Source organism: Myotis lucifugus, unplaced genomic scaffold (genome assembly GCF_000147115.1).
Source record: "Myotis lucifugus unplaced genomic scaffold, Myoluc2.0 scaffold_111, whole genome shotgun sequence".
NCBI lineage: Eukaryota > Metazoa > Chordata > Mammalia > Chiroptera > Vespertilionidae > Myotis > Myotis lucifugus.
The window spans coordinates 3,587,947-3,611,245 of record NW_005871159.1 but is presented as its reverse complement, the minus strand read 5'-3'; the positions used below and the strand labels follow the sequence as shown (position 1 = coordinate 3,611,245).

The following is a 23,299-nucleotide window of genomic DNA, read 5'->3' as shown; positions in this document are numbered from 1 at the left end:
AAACACAGAGCCGCAGGCAATCATGGGGATTGGGGAGCTCCCCCCTACCAGGCACAGAGCAGGGCTGATCAGGGGGTTGGGGTGCCTTCCCCTGTCACGAACAGAGCAGGGCGATAGGGAGGTTGTGGCCCCGCCCCTGTCACACACAGAGCCGCAGGCCAGATCAGGGGGTTGGGGAGCTCCCCCCTGTCACACACAGAGCCGCAGGCAAATCAGGGGATTGGGGAGCTCCCCCCTATCAGGCACAGAGCAGGGCTGATCAGGGGGTTTGGGCGCTGCCCCTGTCACGCTGATCCCGGTGCCGGGAGCCTCGCTGCTCCACTGATCCCAGTGCCGGGAGGATATTACCCTTTTACTATATAGGATAGAGGCCTGGTGCATGGGTAGGGGCTGGCTGGTTTGCCCTGAAGGGTGTCCTGGATCAGGGTGGGGGTCCCCACTGGGGTGCCTGGCCAGTCTGGGTGAGGGGCTGAGGGCTGTTTTCCGGAAGCGGGTGACTGAAGCTCCCAACTGCTCCTTTTTTTCTTTTTCTTTTTTTTATTCTGGGCCAGCTTTAGCTCTGAGGCCTCGCTGCTGAAAACATCGATACAATGTTGCAGTCCGGCTGGCTGAAGCCCGGCTGAATGAAAGCCGGTTTCTGGGGTTTTGTTTAGCTTCTTATTTGCAACATAGTACATAGTTGCTTAGAGTTGCAGCTGAGAGGCCGGCAGCGGCAGGCGGGGAACGTTGGAGTCCGCAGTCACTGGAGCAAGCAAGCCTCCCTGCTCGCTTCAGTGCATGGCTGCCAGCCGCCATCTTGGCTGACAGTTAATTTGCATAAGGATATGCTGATTAGCCAATGGGAAGGGTAGCGGTCGTACGCTAATTACCATGTTTCTCTTTTATTAGTGTAGAAACTCTTTGTGAACATTAAGATTAAAATTCACTGAATGCTGTCTACTGCCAGGTACTTTGTTGGAGCCTTCTTAATTTGTCCTGATCAGTTTGAGCACCTTGGGAAAACCATCACACCTTTTCCATTCCCATTTCCTCACCTCCACACTGGGATGGGTGGTCAATAGATGATTTTTACCTTAACTTCCAGCTTTGACATTATTTGGTCAGAAAATTTTAAAAATTTTACTATTATATTTGTAATATGCAAAAGACCTGTCTGCCAATGGATTTTCTTTCTATAGTCTCGTTCTTGTTTCATGGATTATTTCTCATCTTTCTGAAGATATGTAATTTTGGTTTTACCATTTTTTTCTACTGCCTGTACTTTTCTGTTTCCTTTGTGTTCGTTCCTTTTCTATTTCGTAAGTTTGATTCTCTTTGTGTTAGGGGTTTTCTCTTCATGTGCCTGGTGTTCCTTGCTTGTCCACTGATATTTAAGAATGAGGCCCTAAATGCTGACTGGTAGGGGTGGGGGTGGGGGTGGGAGTAGCTTGTTGATTGAGAAGTGAAGGATGGAACCTGTCCTGTGGAGGCACTTGCGTCAGTATCTGTAGGTCTTTGAGCAGAGAGGCTGTTTTCCCTCCACTCTCCTGCCTCCTGGGTATATGCCTGGCATTCCTGAGTCCCAGGGCTGATGAGGGATCCTTCCTGCTGCGTCTTACCATGTCAGTGTGCTGCTTTACTGCCAGTTGGAGGTCAGCTGAGTTGATTTGCTCTTTTGGGTGTTAGGACTATTTTATTTTTTTTAATCATTGCATATTCTAATATTCTCACAATAAAAATATATTGCTTTTGTATTAAAAATACCAAAAAATATCAGCTTAAAAAATTTATTAGCTCTCCAAGCGAAATAAGTGAAAGTTGATTTAGTGGTCACGAAGGAACCTTTGGACTCTGTATTCACTGGCTGTCAGCCACAGGTCATTAATCTAGGACAGGTGGCAAATCAACAGGATCTTCAAATTCCACTTTCCTTAGGAATATTTTTCTAGCTGTATTTGACTATGTCCTAATCAGATGTTTTATTAACTTGTGCATCAAAACTAATAGTTATGTCATGAAGAGCTGCCTTATCTTAGGCATGTCTCGTCTTCCTCCCTCTTTTCTAATTCGAGGAACATGTCACATTGGATTGCTGCAAAGAGCCAACCTCAGTGGAATTCTCTCCTTTCTGTACACACCCAAACTAAACATGCTTAATTTTCATCTTTAACATAACATGTATTGGCTATGTATTTATTTAAAATGTTCTTGTTGATTTGTGAGAAAGGGTGAGGGAGGGAGAGATAGAAACATCAGTGATGAGAATCATTGATCGGCTGTCTCCTGCACGCCCCCTACTGGGGATTGAGCTCAAAACCCAGGTACGTGTCCTGACTGGGAATAGAACTGTGGCTGCAACCACTGAGCACACTGGCTGGGCTTGTATTGGCTTTTTAAAAGGCCTATCCCATACTGCATTGTAAGGATGTATGAAGTGCCTTTTAACATCGATATGCAAGCAACTGTGGCTGCAGATATTGATTTCTGAAAATACATGAGTACTGACTCTAGCTGTATTGGAATCACAAAAAGAAATCTGAATCTGGTAGGACTGCCAGACACAAACTCTGAAATTCTACTAGTATTGTTACTAGGGAGGTAACGTAGTTTACTTGATGGCTAGCTCTCTCCCAACCTTAGTTCTGGAAAAAGTTAGCCTGGGTTTACATGATCCTCTACTGTTCTTTCAAGAATGAAGATGGCTATTTGATCTTGTTGGTCTTCCAGTGCTGAGAGATTCATTCTTTCTCACTTAATGGATGAGGTCAGAGTGCAGACAGCTCTAGCCTGTGGCTGCATATAAAAACCAACGACGAAATGAGGCAGTGATTCCTAAGCCTTCGCTGGCTACCCTGGGACAGTTTATTATTCTGATGTTTAAAAGAGGCCATCCAAGTCCAGTTTCTTGAAAGAAACATTTATTTATAACCTCAATGGGTCAAACTATTTCAAACAAATCCAGAACAGGTTTTCACATTTTGAGCCTTTAGTGTAGACAGTATGCCATGCATGAAAGAAACACTTATCCAGTACAGCTTTCCCCTGACCACTTGAATAGTAGTGGAACAATCAGACAGCAGACTGATGTGACAGAAATCTGCTTGAAAAAGGGCATGATTTAAAGCTCATATTAAGGTTTTTCACAACATAAATGTGTTTAAACAATGTCTAATATCAACTTCTTAATTTTAAAACAAAACACCTTAAGAATCAACTATCCCTTTAAATTAAAAAAAATAATAATAATCAATTTATACTCTTCTTAAAAGAACTCCAACAATGTAAAATAAGTTCCAATTCCAGATATATATATATATGTATGTACATTTATAACTTAGGTGCTCTTTTGCGCTATATGCTTTCGTTCATGCAACACTGACAGAGGACTGGGCGCGAGGCTCTACAGGGGCCTCTCTGAGAAAGCAGTGTAGCTCCTCACTCGGCCAAAGAACAAGGGGGTGTACATCTTGTCAATCTCAAAAGCAGTGACTGCAGTCTCACCAGTTGACCTAGAAAGAATGCACAAAATTCCAAGTTACCAGGAAATTTCAATTCATTTAAAATCCTTGCATATTTCTAGAGGGGGGTTATTTTATATTTTAGCCTTAAAATTTTTAAAATATAGCTCAATAAATTTTAAATATAGGCTCATTGTTGAAAATTTTTAAAATTTAGAAAAGTACCAAAAAGAAGTCACTCATAATTCTATCACTCAGATACAGCAATACAAAACACTTTTTTCCAGTGTTTCTTCTACACACATCAACCTATCAAGTTTTCCTATTGAGATCATACTCTATTAGTGATCATGCTTTTTTCATTTAACATCATGACATGCATTTCCTAACATCATTAAATACTCTTCAGAAGTCATTTTTAGTGGCTGCATATTATTTCTCTGTCTGCTTGTGCCACAATTTACTTAATAATTCCCCTTTTGTTAGAGATATAGGTTTTCAGTACTGGGCAATTAAAAATGTGTTATTTTTTATTATGTCCTTTGGACATGTTCTAAAGGGTAGAATTTCTAAGTCAAAAGCAATAGACATTTTAAGACTATTGTTAAAATGTAATTTAGAATGAATTATAATCCTAGAATAGAATTTAATATTTGTACGAGCAACAACATAATTACAGATAGGAGGGAAGGAAAGCAAATGACAAGTTACACTACTACTAGTCTTTTATATTTTTCTCCCCAAAAGGAGAAATAAACAAAAGCAGAAAGTTCAAGTGCCTTTTTAAATATTACTAGAGGCCCGATGCACGAAATTCGTGCAAGAGTAGGACTTCCTTCCCCCAGCTGCTGGCACCGGCTTCCCTCTGGCCACCAGCAGGCACCCAGGACCCAGGCTTCCCTCCCAGCCCCGGCTTTGTCAGGAAGGACATCTGGTCTAATTAGCATATTACTCTTTTATTATTATAGACTAGAGGCCCGGTGCACAAAAATTTGTGCACGGGGGGGGGGGGGTGTCCCTCAGCTCGGCCTGTGCCCTCTTGCAGTCTGGGACCCCTTGGGGGATGACCACCTGCTGGCTTAGGCCCACTCCCCAGGGGATCGGGCCTAAGCTGACAATCAGACATCCCTCTGGCAGCTCGGGAGCCCTCAGGGGATGTCCACTTGCCAGCAGGGAGCAGACCTAAGCTGCAGTTGGACATCCTTAGCGCTGCTGAGGAGGCGGAAGAGGCTCCCACCACCACCACTGTACTGGCAGCCATCAGCCTGGCTTCTGGCTGAGCAGAGCTCCCCCTGTGGGAGCGCCCTGACCACCAGAGGGCAGCTCCTGAATTGAGCGTCTATCCCCTGGTGATCAGTGTGTGTCGTAGTGACCAGTCATTCCCAATTGTTCTGCTGTTAGGGTCAGTTTGCATATTACCCTTTTATTATATAGGATAGAGGCCTGGTGCACAGGTGGTGGCCAGCTGGTTTGCCCTGAAGGGTGTCCCGGATCAGGGTGGGGGTCCCGCTGGGGTGCCTGGCCAGACTGGGTGAGAGGCTGATGGGTGTTTGCAGGCTGGTCACACTCCCTTCAGGGTGGGGGTCCCCACTGGGGTGCCTGGCCAGCCTGGGTGAGGGGCTGATGGCTGTTTGCAGCTGGTCACACCCCCTTCAGGGTGGGGGTCCCCACTGGGGTGCCTGGCCAGCCTGGGTGAGGGGCTGATGGCTATTTTCAGGCTAGCCAAGCCCCCCCCAGGGATGAAAGCTCACAGCCTCTCCTTTCTTTTTTTTATTTTTTATTCTGGGATTTATTTACCTTCTATAATTGAAACTTTGTAGCCTTGAGAGGAGCTCAGAGCTGGCCTCCTGCTCGCTCCAGCTCCGTGGCTACGTGGCCACAGCTGGCTGAAAGCAGGTATCTGGGGTTTATTTACCTTCTATAATTGAAACTTTGTTGCTTTGAGTGGAGCCCAGAGCTGGCTGTGGCAGGCGGGAAGCTTGGCTGCCTCCATCATTGGGGCAACCAAGCCTCCTGCTTGCTCCACCTCTGTGGCTGCTGGCCGACATATTGGTTGGGTTAATTTGCATATAGTTGCTCTGATTGGCTGGTGGGTGTGGCTTAAGGCATAGCAAAGGTACGGTAAATTTGCATGTTTGTCTTTTATTAGTGTAGAGAAGGAAGTCAACGTGAACCTTAGCAGCTACAAACAATGCCTCTTGTATCTTTCTTTCTCCTTTCTAAAACATGATGCTTTTCATTTCTTTGATTCTACTTCTGGGTTTGGTTTCTTTCTTTGAAAAGAAAAAGAAATTCCACAGGTTACTGAGAGAAACAAACAAGAGATAAGTGAGAAAAAAGAAAACTTCTAGGACTTTCAAAAATGAGTACAAAAAAATTATTTGTAAGATAGAAATGTGGCCCAAAAGTTTTCAATAAGATGGTCAAGGTTGTGAAGTAGGTTAATTGAAGGTGATCTCAAAACGTGTTGTCTCAGAATTTTGGATTCAACTGGAATGGAAAGCCTTCAGTCACACACCAATATTCTTTCAATTCCAACAGCATCTAACTTCAATAGCCACATGAACTGATATTTTATTAATTCCTTTTTAAAATTTATTTCTGTACTGTTCCTTTCTCATACATACTCTCTGCTCATTAATGATTTCTTACAGGTAAATCCTAACTCAAGGGTCCAAGATGGCAGCATAGGAGGATGCTGACCTTGCCTCCTCCCAAGAACATATCAACTGAATACTTATAATTAGCAATTCTCCTGAAAGACAACTGAGGGACAACTGAACAGCTTCTGCACAACAAACAAGAGAGAGACGGCAGAGAGAAAGTTGGGGAACTGTGAGAGCACTCTGGGAGCTGAGGAAACCATCAGGCCTGGAACAAGGGGTGACTGCCATAGTGTGGGTATAGGGGGCCTCTTTGCAGGCCAGAAGGGAGTGGCATGACATATTCAAAGTATGAAAAGCAAGGACCTACAACCAAGATTACTCTACCCACTAAGGCTGTCATTTAGAATCAAAGGAGAGATAAACAGCTTCCTAGACAAGAAAAAGCTAAAGGAGTTCATCACCACCAAACCAGCATAACAAATGTTAAAAGGACTTCTTTAAGAAAAATAAATATGAATAATAAAATGGCAGTAACTACATAACTATAACTATCAATAATTACTTTATATGTAAGTGGATTAAACATTCCACTCAAGCCGAAACCGGTTTGGCTCAGTGGATGGAGCATCGGCCTGCGGACTGAAGGGTCCCAGGTTCGATTCCGGTCGGGGGCGTGTACCTGGGTTGCGGGCACATCCCCAGTGGGAGATGTGCAGGAGGCAGCTGATCGATGTTTCTAACTCTCTATCTCTCTCCCTTCCTCTCTGTAAAAAATCAATAAAATATATTAAAAAACAAAAAAAACACACAAAAACAAACAAAAAAAAACACACACACAAAAAAACATTCCACTCAAAAGAAATAGGGTGACTGAATGGATAAGAAAACAATGCTGTCTATAAAAGACCTACACAGACTGAAAGGACAGAAAAATATTTCACACAAATGGAAACAATAACAAAAAGCTGAAGTAGCAATAGTTATATCAGACAAAACAGACTTTAAAACAAAGGCTGTAACAAGAGACAAAGACTCAGCAATTCCACTTTTGAGTGTTTAGCTGAAGAGAAACACTAATTCAAAGAGAAATATCTACCCCTATGTTCATTACAGCATTATTTACAACTGCCAAGATATGGAAACAATCTAAGTGTCCATAGATAGACAAATGGATAAAGATATGGTATGTATATATATACACACACACACACACACATATATACATATATGTGTGTGTGTGTGTGTGTGTGTGTGTGTGTCTGTGTGTATATATATATAAATGGATTATTATTCAGCCATAAAAAAGATATCTTACCTGCGTTGAGCAGCTGCCCCCTAGTGGTCAGTGCACTCCCACAGGCAACCTCCCGCGGTCCCTCCCCGAAGCCAGCCAGCCCCAATTGGGACTGGGCAAGATGGCCCCAATGGGCACCGATTGGCCGCCAGGCCGACCCCACCCGTGCACAAATTTGTGCACCGGCTTCTAGTATAAAATAAAATGTAAAAAATAAAAATCCTAAATCAGTGGTCGGCAAACTGCGGCTCACGAGCCACATGCGGCTCTTTGGCCCCTTGAGTGTGACTCTTCCACAAAATACCACGTGCGGGCGCACACATACAGTGCGATTGAAACTTCATGGCCCATGCGCAGAAGTCGGTTTTCGGCCTGGGCGAGTCTATTTTGAAGAAGTGGCGTTAGAAGAAATGGGGGTACGTTCGCTGAGGACCCCTCAGATTGAGGACGTTTTTAGCAAAGGCCAGCTTAGGAGTACCCTAATTAAGTTAATAACAATGTAACTACCTATATAGTTTAAGTTTAAAAAATTTGGCTCTCAAAAGAAATTTCAATCATCGTACTGTTGATATTTGGCTCTGTTGACTAATGAGTTTGCCGACCACTGTCCTAACTCATAGAACAAAGAACTTTATATATAGGAACTAATAGATTTGGCTTTGGAATACAAGAGATCTTTTTAGCAGACTTATTTAAATCAGTGTATAATCCCTGAGGATAAACCAAATGGAAATAAAGTAAAAAATGGTAAGACAAACATGGGAGAAGAAAAAAATCTAATGTTGTAAAACTGCCCTGAATAAGTCAACACATGAACAGCTTAAAATGACTATCGTTCTACTCATGGAATGCCACTCTCATTTCCAAAGCAGTGGTGCCCAGCCACGTTCCACTGGCACTGTGAGCTACGGATGCTCCACTGCCTGGCCCACTTTCAGTTTCAGTTTTTTTCTTTTTGGCCACTTTCTGGGTTTGCAGAATAATATTATCCTTTGTTTTTGTAATGTTAACTCAGGTTAACATCATGTGAGAGTTTCCTAAGCCTGACATGAAGTACACATTTCTTCCGTAACCTTGGTATTTTTATTACATTCACCTACTTGTATGTAACGTGACAAGAATGATGTATCCAGATGAGTTTGTTGAACCTCTGGTGGCCAGTGGAACACAGCTGTAGTCCTACATGAAAACTCTGATCTGCTTCTTGGACAGGGACACGGCGAAAATATCTGTATTTATAGTCAAGTGGTTTCTGTAAAAGAAAAGGTGCATGAACTGTAATGAAAACTCACTTCACTGAGATTTCATTATTAGAAGAATATTTATTGGAATATACTGGGTGGGGCAAAAGTAGGCTTACAGTTGTATGTGAAACACAGAGTTTATTCTTGCATTATTATTTATTCTCGTATTTATATTTCTCCATATGAACTGTAAACCTACTTTTGCCCACCCCTGTATTATGCAAGAATAACATAACATCTGCACATAGTAGAGTTGTTTTGGATATCACATACAAATGTGTGAGTGTCTTGAATAACAAGTTTTTCCCCCCTAATCATCATAATAACCTCATGTACCAAATATGATTGCATTATTGCTATTTAATAGCTAAAGGAATGAAGACCCAGGCAGCTTAAACGAGTTAACACAGCAGTTTCAGATTGGAATTAAGACTTCTACCTCCTATCTCAAAGGCTAGTATTTCCTTCTACTTAAAAACACTTGGGAATTTTTAAAGAGAGAAAATAAGTTGGTGAAGCCTGCAGAAAAAGCATCCTTTTTTTTTTTGCAATAACAGTAAAATCGTCAATGGATAAATAAATGTGACAAGCTTCATTAGAATCACACTTCTGCAAATACTGTTGCTAAAAACACAAAAGTATCAACACTACATATGGTTTCATTGTTATCATATTCTGAAGAGAAAACGGGCATTCTACGTGGGAGTTCCTAAATTCTTACTAAATAAAACCTAAACTAGGGTCTCACAAATTCCCCATTTCTGACCTCAGGAAACTCATGGCCAAGGTCACTCACAGAAGCTGCCCGATTTCAGGAGCCTATCAGAGCCGGGGGGAGGAGCCAGCAACAGTTGGCCACAGGGTGATAGGACTAGAACTCACAGAGAACCTACCCTAACTGTCTCGACACATAATGCTAGAGAAGAAAGGGGGATTCAACACAAGGGAAACTTCTTTCAAATCCTACACCAACTTATAAAAGCAATAGGCTAGTAATTATTATAACTTCCTCACAACTGACTTCATTATGGTTTTTAACCAGGACAAAAAAAATTGCACATGAAGAAAGGTTGTAAAAAATGAAAATGAGGTCCTTGATCTGTTAAGAGTCTAAAGCCCTCTAGAGTGTAATAATCCAGCAATCATATTTGCTTGGTGTTTTCATTCTTTTGCAAGAATGGGACGAAGGAATTATCTTACATTAGCTTATTTCCAATAGAAATTGAAATTCTCTATATTAATATCCTTATGAAAGAATTACTCATTTGAGCTAATTTAGGAAGAAAATCCCCTGTGATTCAAAATGAGAAAAGCTAAAAAAATCATATTCTGGTATCATTTTACTAGTTACTTTACAGGACATTTTGGCTTTCCATTTTCACATGTGAAAAACCTAGACCAGAAAAAAAACATTTGGAGAAAAACAAACAAGCTGATCGAATTCAAAATAACCACATTTTAGAAAACACTCCAGCTCTCTTTAGAGCAGCGGTTCTCAACCTGTGGGTCGCGACCCCTTTGGGGGTCGAACGACCCTCTCACAGGGGTCGCCTAAGACCATCGGAAAACACACATATAATTACATATTGTTTTCGTGATTAATCACTATGCTTTAATTATGTTCAATTTTTAACAATGAAATTGGGGGTCACCACAACATGAGGAACTGTATTAAAGAGTCGTGGCATTAGGAAGGTTGAAAACCACTGCTTTAGAGAGATGCTATAAGTCAACATACATTTTGTATAATAGTATAAATAATGAAACAGTATATTTGACCCTTTCTAATCAAGAATCCTTGAATGAAAGGGTACTCAAAAGTAGCCCTAGCTGGTTTGGCTCAGTGGACAGAGCATCAACCTGTGGACCGAGAGGCCCCAGGTTTGATTCTGGTCAAGGGCACATACCTCGGTTACAGGTTCTTCCCTGGCCTGGGCCCCTTCCTAGCCCAGGCACTGGTTGGGGTGTGTGCAGGAGGCAACCAATCGATGTGTTTCTCTCACATCAATATTTCTGTCTTTCCCTCTCTCTCCCACTCTCTCTAAAAATCAATGGAAAAATATCCTCAGGTGAGGATTAAAAAAAAAAAAGTAAACTGCTACTTCAACCTTGTATACTCACTTCTTCTTTTTTCTTAGTTATCACAGCATATACTTTGGTCTGATTGTCTGTATCCTGTGACAAGCGATAATGGCCCAGTAGAACTGCATCAGTTCTAAAAATAAAAAAATACTTTAAATCTAAGTCTATTAATCAGTTATTACATGTATTTAAGTAATCTAGGAAGTAATGGATTATAAAGTGTTTAAGCAACTTGCTCAAGAAGAATCAGCTAGGATGTGAGTGAACGTAGTTTTCAAGGCCCCAGACACCCACTGAAGTACACTCTCCAGGGGAAAGGTGCAGAATTGATCTTTTCCACTAATGCCCACCCAGTGACTGTTTGTTAAATCATCCAGTAGTAAGTTAAGGAAACACAGGATTACATTAACCTATACATTCATATAAAATGTGACTTGGATAGAAAACAAGTGTTATAGGAAAACACTACCTGGTATTCCGAGTTCTTAAACGAGGAACAATGGACTGAGGCTCCTCAGGGGTTGTCAACATCATCACATGGCCATCAGGAAAGAATCTTATGTACCTGTGTAACAGAAACAGAACACCAAAAACACCACACACAAAGTATAAAACTCGTCCTTCTCTACTGGTACCTCAACCTAGCCATAGCTGTGAAACCGAGACGGAAATACCATGGGCCAAAGGACTGGCAAAACATCATTAAAACATGACCAACAACCTGTGAGGCCAGCGACAAAGAACGAAAGGCATTTTATTATCCTCCTTCTAGGGAACTGTTGAACTTTTAGTTTCACTCACTGAATACAAAAGTTAGATTAAATAATACTCAAAGTTCTGTATGTTTTTTCCTAAAACACTAATGTCAAACAAAAATGGAATCTCACAATACACAGTAGTTCACATATCTACTTATTTCTCACAGTATTGGCTGATGAACAAAAAGGCTGAATAAGAGCACAAGCTATTGGAAACGGCAAATGAGTACACCAAGGTCAAGAGACAAGGAAGAACTCTAACATGTAAAATGATTCTTAGATTTAGAGGCTAGGAGGTTTTAAATTTGTAGTAACCCATTGGTTCTTTTGAGTACAATTCTTACTAAAATAGTTGATAAAATACTGAGGGCCATCTTGTGGATAAATGCAAAAGCTACCGAGAAGAGATGTCCAATAACTAATGAATACTTGGAGAGAGAGAATTTTTCACTCACTCAGTTTACTACAGTTGTACCTGTAATATTCCACTTGGTGCCAGGCTCTATAGAAACCATCAAGAGACTGTTCCCCTTGACGAATATATGTGGTTTTACTGATATATACACCTATAAAAAAGAAACATTATTTTAAAGAACTAGGAACATAATAAATTTAAACATTTTAAAAATAAAATCATATAGCACATTTCTAGCTTCATTTTTATTGTAGTTTCCTTTAAATATGCTCATAATACTTAGGTCTGTTAAAGAAAACTAAGACTGGGTATTTATCAAAATCAACGTGATAAATCTCCATTTCTCTTGAGTTCTAAAGGGTTCAACTTACCATCAAACCGAACACGGGGCCTTTCTAGAAACATCTCTCTCCAGGATGTGTATGGAACAAGTTTAATACAGCTTCTGCCCCAAACTTTCAAGCAGGCCAAACGCCATATTTCAGGGTCTCTAAGTAATAAAAGTACAACATCAATATATGTAAAAGGCTAAGTCCCTATATGCAGAAATGGTCCTGCTACCAGCCATTTTCTATTCAGCAAGTATTTGCTGAGTGCCTGCTAGGCATAGTCCTAGGTCTGGCTATAGATTGGTGGGAAAAGGCCCTGCTCTTTTACTGTTGGGAAAGCAAGAAAACAAAGTTTCAAGTAATGTGCTCAGTGCAAAAACAAAGCAAGCAGGGTGAATAGACAAAGAAGTCACGGTGGGAAAATAAAGACTATTTTAGATATAGTGGCTGAGAGAGGCCGCTCTGGGAGGTGAAGAAGAATACCCTGGGCAGAAACTGTAGCAAGTGTAAGACCCTCAGGTAAGTGTGTAGCTGGTTGGCTCTAACAAGGAGCAAAAAAGGCTACATGGTTGCAGCAAAGTGAGCAAGGTGAAGTATAGACTACATAATTTCAGGGGTAGTCAGGGGCAGGTGAGGTCCTAGTTTACAGGTGGGAGTGTCTATTAAGTAAGATAGAGGTCATCTACCCACTTTCACCACTCCTGTTTGACATAGTTCTGGAAGTGCTAGCCATAGCAATTAGATAAGAAGAAGAAATAAAAGGCATCCAAATTGGAAAAGAAAATGTAAAACTGTCCTTATTTGCAGATGACATGATATTGTACATAGAGAACCCTAAAGACACCATCAAAAAATTATTAGACTTAATAAGTGAATTTGGCAATGTAGCAGGACACAAAATTAACGCCAAGAAATATATGGCATTTTTATACACCAACTAAGGGCCCAGCGCGCGATTTGAAATTGCGCGGCGCTGCCCACCCTCCAGTCCAGCCCTGCCTCCCTCTCTGGCCCTTGAAGCAGCTGCGGCAGCTACTGATCAGGCCCTCCCCCAGTGCAGGCGCACGGAGGCCCCTGCCACCCAGCCCCCGACGCTGCTCGCGCAACCTCCTATCCAGTCGACCTGTTACAGCGTTCCGGTTAATTAGCATATTTCTCTATTTTTTTATAGATAGATAGATAGATAGATAGAGAAGTTACAGAAAGATTTTAAAAAATCCCACTTACCATGGCACCAAAAAAATTAAGATACCTAGGAATAAACTTAACTAAGAAGGTAAAAGTCCTGTACTCGGAAAATTACAGGACACTGAAAAAAGAGATAGAGGAAGACAAACAGATGAAAGAACATACCGTGTTCATGGAATGGTAGAATCAACATCATTAAAATGTCCATACTACCTAAAGCAATCTAGATTCAATGCACTCCCCATTAAAATACCAACAGCATATTTCACAGACCTAAAACGAACTCTCCAAAAATTCATCTGAAATAAAAAAAGACCCTGAATAGCTGCAGCTATCCTGAGAAAGAAGAACAAAGTAGGAGGGATCTCAATACCAGATATTAAGCTGTATTACAAAGCCACTGTTCTCAAAACTGCCTGGTACTGGCACAAGAACAGACCAATGGAACAGAATAGAGAACCCAGAAATCGCTCAATTAATAAACCATAAAAATCTTAGGGGGATCCACAGGCAGCAAAATCTCAGACATATGCCGAAGCAATATCTTCATTGAGACAGCTCCTAGGGCAATGGAAAACAAAGAGAAAATAAACAACTGGGACTACATCAAAATAAAAAGCTTCTGCACAGCAAAAGAAACCATAAGCAAAACAACAAAAAAGCCCACGGCATGGGAGAACATATTTGCCAATGTTATCACCAATAAGGGTTTAATCTCCAACATTTACAGGGAACTCATAAAACTTAACAAAAGGAAGATAAACAACCCAATCAAAAAATGGGCAACAGATCTAAATAGATACTTTTTGAAAGAGGACATAAGGAAGGCCAACAGACATATGAAAACATGCTCAAAGTCACTAATCATCCAAGAGATGCAAATCAAAACGACAATGTGGTACCATCTCACACCTGTCAGAATGGCTATCATCAACAAATCAACAAACAACAAGTGCTGGTCAGGATGTGGAGAAAAAGGAACACTCGTGCACTGCTGGTGGGAATGCAGACTGCTGTGGAGAACAGTATGGAGTTTCCTCAAAAAACTAAAAATGGAACTCCCATTTGACCCAGTGATCCTACTTCTAAGAATATATCCCAAGAAACTAGAAACACCAACCAGAAAGGATATATGCACCCCTATGTTCATAGCAGCACAATTTACCATAGCTAAGATTTGGAAACAGCCTAAGTGCCCATCAGCAGATGAGTGGATTAGAAAACAGTGGTACATCTACCCAATGGCATACTACACTGCGATAAAAAAGAAGGAATTCTTACCATTTGCAACAGCATGGATGAAACTGGAGAGCATTATGCTAAGCGAAATAAGCCAGTCAGAGAAAGATAAATATCACATGATCTCACTCATTTGTGGAATATAATGAACAACATAAACTGATGAACAAAAACAGATCCAGAGACAAAGAAGCATCAATCAGACTGCCAAACCTCAGGGGGAAGGTAGGGGAGGGTGGGGGTAAGGGGGAGAGATCCACCAAAGGACTTGTATGCATACATATAAGCCTAACCAATGGACACAGACACCAGGAGGGTGAGGGCAAGAGTGGGGGGTGGAGGGTGAAGGGGCAATGGGGGGATAAGGACACATATGTAATACCTTAATCAATAAAGAAAAAAAAATGATAGAGGTCATTGCAGGGTTTTGAGCATGACTTATGCTTTTAAAAGATGACTCTGGGAGAGGTACAAAATGGTGGTGGCATTAGAGGATGCTGAACCCACCCCCTCCGATGAGCAAACTCAAATAAACACATATATAGTGAGCAATTACTCCTGCATGACAACTGAGGGCTGAATGAACAGCTTCTGAACGTGAGCAAAGAAAGACGAACAGAGAAGACTGGGAAACCACAGGAGCCCTCTGGGAGCTGAGGGAACGCCTCTGAGCTGGAGGAGCTGGTGAGCGCCATTGTTTACGTCCCCCTCCACTTCAACAGGGTGAGCAGGGGCTTTACTTGGGTGCTTGGGCTTACCTGCAAGATCACCACAGTGAGTTCCCAGCTACATTGCCCAGGGCCTTTTGCCTCCAAATAAAAGAAGCCAACAGGGATATCAGCATCACTTGCACCTTCTGGCCTCTCTGCAGGGAGCCCTCCAACCTCTCAAGCCAACACTGCCAGTGCTGCATGCACCTGACCCACTCCAACCAGCTTCTTAAAATACCTGGCAATAAAGCCTCACCGACATCATTCTACACCAAACAACATGAGAGACTACAGAGAAGGCTGGGGGGCCACAGGAACTCCCTGGGTCGGAGGTGCCAGTAAGCGACATTGTTTATGTCCCCCTTCCATAGGGAGGGCGGGGGGCTCTCTCCAGGTGCTCTGGCATATCTGCAAGGTCACTGCAGCACGTTCCCAGACACCTCACCCAAGCCATTTTGCACCTGAATGAGGGAACAAGCAGGATCAACAGGGCATTACTACCTGCATTTGACCTCCCCACCCAGAGCATCTCCAGCTTGGTAGACCAGTGCCCTGAAAACCTTAGCACCTACTCAGCACCCTACTAGCCTGCCAAAACCACCCGGCACACAGATCCTATACAGAGGTCATTTCTACATAAAGCCATTTTTCCGAGACTGGAAGAAATAGCTATTGTGTCTAATTCATATAAGCAAACATGGAAAGTCAAAATGACAACGGAATCTCTCTCAAATAAAGGAAAAAGAAAATTCTCCAGAAAAAAAAGCTCTAAGGAAATGAAGACAAGTAATTTGCCTTATAAAGAATTTTTTTTTAAATAGTCATAAGGATGCTCACCAAACTTGAGTGTGGAATAAAGGAACTCAGGGGGAACTTTTTTTTTTTTAATATATTTTATTGATTTTTTACAGAGAGGTAGGGAGAGGGATAGAGAGTTAGAAACGTCGATGAGAGAGAAACATTGATCAGCTACCTCCTGCACACGCCCTACTGGGTGTGTGCCCACAACCAAGGTACATGCCCTTGACCAGAATCGAACCTGGGACCCTTCAGTCCGCAGGCAGAGGCTCTATCCACTGAGCCAAACCGGGGCTCAGGAGGAACTTTTACAAAGAGAAGGTATAATAAACAGGCAGACCTGAAGAATACAACTGGCATAAAAAAACCATGAAGGAACCAACAGCAGATTACATGATACAGAAGAAAAGATCAATGACCTGGAAGACAGAATAGTGGAAATCTATAAATCAGAACAGCAAAAATAAAAAAATTATAAAACACAAGGATAGTAAGGGACCTCTGGGATAATTTCAAGTGCTCAAACACTCCTATTATAAGGATCCTAGAAGGAGAAAAGGAGGAAAGGATCAGAAATCTTATTTATAGAAATAATGGCTGAAAAGTCTCCTAACCTGGGAAAGAAAACAGACATCCAGGTCAAGGAAGCACATAGGGTTCCAAACAAGATGACCCAAATAGACCCACATCAAGTCATATTGTTACTAAATGGTAAAAGTTAAAGATAATGAGACAATCTTAAAGGAAGCAGGAGAAAAATGAGTTACATACAAAGGAAACCCCATATGGCTATCAGCTGATTTCTCAGCAGCAACTTTACAGGTCGGAAGGGAGTGGAAGGACATCTTTAAAATGCTGCAAGAAAGGAACTGATAGACTCTAGATCAAGTTACCCAGCAAAGCTATCATTCAGATTTAAAGGAGAGGTAAAGGTTTCCCAGACAAACAAAAACTAAAGGAGTTCATTATTAAACCAGTTTTACAATAAATATTGAAGGGTCTTCTTTAAGCAGAAAAGGCCATAAGCAGAAATAAAAAAGTATGAGGAAAAAATCTACCAGGTAAAGCCAAATATTTAATAAATATAGCCAATCTAACATTTAAAAAGCTACTATGAAGGTCAAAAGAAAAAAGTAATGGTGGCTGAACCAGAATGTACTTTGGAGAAATAGTAAAATGGTCAGACTGGAGATATATTTTACAAGTAGTGCCAATGAGTTTTTGTTATGGGATTAGTGCAAAAAGTGATGTTAAAAGATGTATTGAGCCCTAACCGGTTTGGCTCAGTGGATGGAGTGTCAGCCTGTGGACTCAAGGGTGCTGGGTTCGATTCCAGTCAAGGGCATGTACCTCAGTTGCGGGCACATCCCCAGTAGGGGGTGTGCAAGAGGCAGCTGATCGATGTTTCTCTCTCATCGATGTTTCTAACTCTCTATCCCTCTCCCTTCCTCTCTGTAAAAAAATCAATAAAATATTTTTTTTTTTAAAAAGGACTCAAAAGATGTATTGAATAGTCACATGATTCTTACACAACTCAAAAAATATTTAACTTCATTTATAACTTAAAATATTCAGTTTTAAAGGTGTAAAACTGCCGAAACCGGTTTGGCTCAGTGGATAGAGCGTCGGCCTGCGGACTGAAAGGTACCAGGTTCGATTCCGGTCAAGGGCATGTACCTGGGTTGCGGGCACATCCCCGGTGGGGGATGTGCAGGAGGCAGCTGATCGATGTTTCTCTCTCATCGATGTTTCTAACTCTCTATCCCTCTCCCTTCCTCTCTGTAAAAAATCAATAAAATATATTTTAAAAAATAAATAAATAAATAAAGGTGTAAAACTAATTATATTGGAACCAGAGTAAAAAAAAGAGACCCCCTCCCAATTTATGTTGCAATGCATATTTTTAAAAAATGATTACTTTTATTTTATAACATATGAGGTTTAATCCCTGAAAATTTGTCTTCTTAATAAACTCCCTCTCTATGTTTTCTCATGTATAATCAAAAGAAAAGTTTATGTAGGAACAGTGCTAGAGACCCAAATTTCAAAAGGTTGGTGGTAATCCTCTAGATATTTAATAGGTACTTCTTAAATAGAATAGTACACAGAATCACCAAAAACCAAAGACTTCAAGCAATTCAAATATTTTACCCAAAATACAAGACTCCAAATGAAATTGGGTTATTTAAAAATAATGCATCTAAAATTTAAGAACTAAAGTTACAAAATAGTTCTAAATGCTAAGGACTAAGTATGTATTTTTACATAAGATGCCCATGAAAGACTACCAGTCCCAAATGATGTTATACTATGATTACTCTTCACACAGCCTGATTTCAAAAGTATAGGGTAATTTTTAATGGGCTAAAAGAAAATTCTAGGGCAATCAAAATTTAAATCATTACCACTTAATGGGTTTAGAGTTACTGTGAAAATGGCTTGAGTATTTTTTTTTTTTGGCATGATTTCTTTGCTATATCAACTAAGCTAGCATGCAAACTACTCTACGTGTGAGTGTACCTGTTCCACATATTATTCTACACCATGGAAACCCGGTGCATTCCAGCCTTTAAATGCTAAGTAGTTTGAGAAAATCACATATGTGTAGCTCAGCAAAATTGTTGTAGAATAGCTTTTATCCAGAACATCAATCAAGTTCTTTTATTAAAATTGGCAAGTGACCATAATCCCTTCTTTTACCACTGCCTGAGCTGTTTAAAAAAAGTAAATACCTGGCACAGATATAGAATCCTCTGCACACCTGTGACAACTGCTCTAAGGATCTGAGATCCAAATCACTAGACACCACCCATCGGAAGATGTACATCAGGACCTCCATTGGCAGCACTGTAAAAGAAAAGCACCCTTTCAGTGACTCTCCTGACAGCCTACTGTCTCGTTCTCAGGGCAGACACTTTTATGTATTCCTACAAATTTATGAATCACACCTTCAGTATTGCTCAGACATAAAGCATGAATGTATTTAACTACCCCATAGTAATAATGACACAAATATCTTTGGGTGTGTGTGTGTTTTTTTTGGAATAGAACAGATCTGAAGCTACTTTTATAAAGCACCCCTATCCCTTGGACGATCTTTTGCCACCAAGATATATTAAAATAAGTGTGCTAGAAAAATAATCTATATATATGTGTGTGTGTGATTGCATTTAACAGTAAAAGTTATTTTCGAATATTTCCAATTGTCCCCCATGACAAATGAAACACTTAACACATGAAAAGAAAAAAAAAAATTCATTTTTAAACATTCAGCTTATCTCAGGACTACTGTCCAACTTGGCTGAAACATCTGATGATACCAGTACTCCTCCAATTTTCTTAGGACACCCCCAACAACTCAGACACTCACGCTCTTAGATCTTCAGTGAAGAAAGTATGGCATCCTTGAACAATGGCACTACAAACTCTGATCTACTTTGGGCTTTGAAAAGCTGATTAGTATACACAAACCGTAGTTATAACTAGATCTCCAATCTTATTTTGAACTAGACCAGCTATCTGACCTCGGAAGTTTGGAAATCTAAAATCTAAGGTTAAAGTATTTCTCATGGACTGATAACAAGCGTAAATTCTCACCGGATATGTGAGTCTGACTGCTCTCCAGTTCGGGCTGACACAGTTTGAGCACAGACTCCTGCAACGTGAGCTGCTGCTGGAAGTAGGACAACAGATCTGCCATCTTGCTATCATCATCGTTATCTTCAATGCTGCAAAAGGAGGGAGGTGAGTACACTAAGGGCCTCCATCTACAAACATAGCTTAGTAACTGATTTTTCATAGTATTTTCAAATCTTCTTGATAAAAAGTCATCTAAAAGCCAACTTCTTACTGCTTTTTACTTTGATGTGATAAAAGTGTGCCCTGACTTGAAGAGTACCATAACAAAGCTTCAGCAAATTTCATTCCCACCCAGAAAGATTTAGAATTTTGGAATACAAATGTTGAGATTTAATTTATTAGTTTCATTGTAGAGATTTCATGTGATAATGAAAAAGATAATTTCACATGATTTTTAAAATCTTATGTAAACATATTCTTTTAAAAGTGACTGATATCCATCTAATTGGATAAAAGTCAAATAAACAGATGTCATTAGAGGTAGTACTTACCAAGGGTTTTCTAACAGATGTGCCTTATCACCCTACATTTAGAGGAAACTGTGTAACTTAAAAAAATCTTAGCAGGGTCCACAAATCATCTACCAATATAAACAAACATGTAGAGTTCCATTTTTGCTGAAAGTAACCTTAAAAATGATCAGATGTACCAAATGGCTTAGATGAGGTTGAAGTTAGGAAACTTTATTATAATACAACAAAGGGTGAGTGTGGTTGAGTCTAAATGGATTCAAGAGCTACTTTATCAACATTTTGCAAAAGGCAAAAAAAAAAAAAAGCAAAGACTTTTAGGGCTTATTATATATGATAAAAAACACACAAATGCATCTTTAAAGAACTTACATAGCATCTAGGTTTGTATAAAGGAACTGTACAGAAAAAAAAATGCTTCTTTAATACAAATTTCCTTAACAACACTTGGAGTCTATTTCTAAAACTGGCTAAGAACTGGGTGCAAATGATTCTACCCAAATTTTAAAGAGGCTTAGCAAAAGCCCAAATGATTCCTTTTAAGTAGGAACTACCTTACACTATTAAATCTAATCTGCCAAACAATATTATTGGCCCAAAAGTTCAAATAGGCAATTAATAAGGACTTCATTGGGATATTTTTAATGTGGCTTATCCAAAGCTTAAGTGCTAGTACTATAAGCAGTTAACAAACACTGGTAATAAACATAAGTTATTGATAAAGGAAACGTCTTAATTATTTCATGGCAGAAATAATAGATAATATAATGTCTTATTACCCAAACTCTATTTTTCTAGGTGTTCATCTTTTTTAAAAAATATATTTTTATTGATTTCAGAGAGGAAGGGAGGGAGAGATAGAAACATCAATGATGAATCATTGATTGGCTGCCTCCTGCACGCCCCCTACTGGGGATCGAACCCACAACTTGGGCATGTGCCACAACAGCAACCTCCTGGTTCAAAGGTCAATGCTCAACCGCTGAGCCACATCAGCCAGACGGCATTGTTCATTTTAAACCTGACATTCTCTCATGGGTTCAGACTCCCTTCCCTTCTATTATCAGCAAATTGGGCTTCTGGGGATAAAGGGGTTGAGCCAAAATAATTTTATAATTGTTTTGCAAATAGCTTCAAAAGTACTGACTTCAAAATACATTCTCTTGATCTTTATCATATAAAACCATCATGACTGACTCAAGAGCTGGGTCTATCCAATGAAATATGGCTTATTTGGGGAGTGCTAATATCCTGCACCTGTGCTTTTAAACCCACGTTACAGTTAATGATATTCCACCTACATACCTTAAGGAATAATAAACTAAGTCTTGTTACAATTCAGCGTTTTCCTAATAAAATGAAAAACCCCCTTGTAAGTGAAATGTATGGTTTCAAACATATACAAAAGGAGAAAGACTAGTGTAATGAAACCCTATTTCAACCATTATTAACACTTTTCAATTCTGACCTAATTACACTTTAATAGTTTTGACTTTAAATAGGTTTCAAAAAGTTGAAATATGCCCTGTAATTTACTCCTTTCAACAATCACTGCTTTTATAAAACAATTCTTTCATCACCTTATTTCTGTTGTGTCTATTTAAAATGTGCCTTTCCATATTTTAATATTAAATTTCCCTAATTAAAAATTTCTATAACTTTATCAACAAGTCTTTATACTACACACTATATGACTTAAAAGAAAAGTACCATCTTCTTATCATGTTAAGAGTCAACAGGCCAAAGACGCTTAATTTTAACAAACTCTATGTATTACTGTCTATCAAATTATATACGCACTAGCTGTTGCCAACGCCATCACCATCTGGAGACCGGGTATAAGTAATCTTGAACTCTATATCAGGTACAAGTTGCATAGCCCTACGATAAAACTTGATGGCTAAAAGAAGAAATAAAGCTAAATTAGCTATGACCACACATTTTTATCATTTCCTTTGATTACCCTTAACTGTGGTTTAGTTTGGTAACTTTCTTTACAAACTGCCAAATTCCCTTTATCTACATGCCACAGTAGTTCAGTCCAAACCTTACTACTCAGAAATAATCTTTCTTTTTCCTAAAGCTAGCATGTTACAGAAACTTAAGGTGTTGCATTTTACTGGTCTTTTAGGCCTTCCCATCTCCCCCCTCCGCCCCCCCACACCTCTTATGCCAGAAGTGATCTTATGTAGATGTCTTTCTTCAAACTTTGAAAATGCAATTGCTACAGCCCCAACAAAAAAAAAAAATGTTAAGCAAATTTTTCTTTCTAAAACAGAGTTAAGGAAAATCAAATGCTCCCTAGTGGGTGTAATAAAGAGAAGAGTTTTTTGGAATTTATTTTTCAAATCCAACTTTAGTCCAGCTGCCTCTCATTTAGCTAAATAAGTACCGCGCGCTAACCGATTGCGCGACTGGAGCTCCTCATTTAGCTAAATAACCTTTAAAACCTGTTTTTGTTTTTGTTTTAAATAAATCTCCTGGCCTGGGGTTTAGAGCTATAATATTTGATAATATCTTACACGGTAATATACCAATAGAACGTGGGGCTGTAGAGGCCAACTAGATGAAGTCTACTTAATTCAATACACTCTGCCATGTTGTTTTTTTATTCTGGGTGAATCACTGTACACTAAGTGGAGGTGGGAATTTTTCAAATTAATTATGACTATGGAGAGATATTAATTGGATCCTTTTAATATCTCAAAGTGACAAATATCACTAGAAGAAATTTGCAAATAATGCAATAATTCTGAAAATGTTATTTTAGGGACATATTCAAGGGCTCCGAGCAAAATAATATTTCCTATGCCCCAATTATTAGCTTTACTATGACAAAATGAAAGAACAAATACAAACATAATATAGCAAATAGCCCCATTACTGTGTTTACTTATGTATTTCTATTAGCCTACTAATAGAAACAAAGTTAAAGGGTATTCCTTCACAGATAACATAAATTAGAACTTAGAAAATATGTTCCTCAATGGATCCTTAATATTCCCCTCCCCTGAAGTAATTTCACTTATAAAAGAAGCATAATCTATTTTAAATAAGTAGTAATATTTTTAAGACTTTAATAATGAAGAA

General features: G+C 39.8%; 1 protein-coding gene across 2 annotated transcripts in view; it reads right to left on the bottom strand.

The window, feature by feature from the left end:
- Positions 1–2,880: 2,880 nt before the first annotated feature.
- FBXO9 (F-box protein 9) overlaps positions 2,881–23,299 on the bottom strand; it is a 32,425-nt gene continuing 12,006 nt past the window's right edge. The window contains exons 5-14 of one of the 2 annotated variants that reach the window (XR_002830380.1): positions 22,010–22,109; positions 19,698–19,828; positions 18,833–18,947; positions 12,208–12,326; positions 11,897–11,987; positions 11,133–11,228; positions 10,703–10,796; positions 8,438–8,589; positions 5,612–5,710; positions 3,364–3,488 (exon numbers count right to left, since the gene is read on the bottom strand). Coding sequence is in view for 1 of the 2 variants with exons in the window: in XM_006093241.3 (XP_006093303.1) it covers positions 3,380–3,488; positions 8,438–8,589; positions 10,703–10,796; positions 11,133–11,228; positions 11,897–11,987; positions 12,208–12,326; positions 18,833–18,947; positions 19,698–19,828; positions 22,010–22,109 (1,007 nt within the window). In the remaining variant the exon portion in view is untranslated. Of the gene's footprint in view, positions 3,489–5,611; positions 5,711–8,437; positions 8,590–10,702; positions 10,797–11,132; positions 11,229–11,896; positions 11,988–12,207; positions 12,327–18,832; positions 18,948–19,697; positions 19,829–22,009; positions 22,110–23,299 lie in introns of both variants that reach the window. The other variant, XM_006093241.3, reaches the window with a different exon arrangement.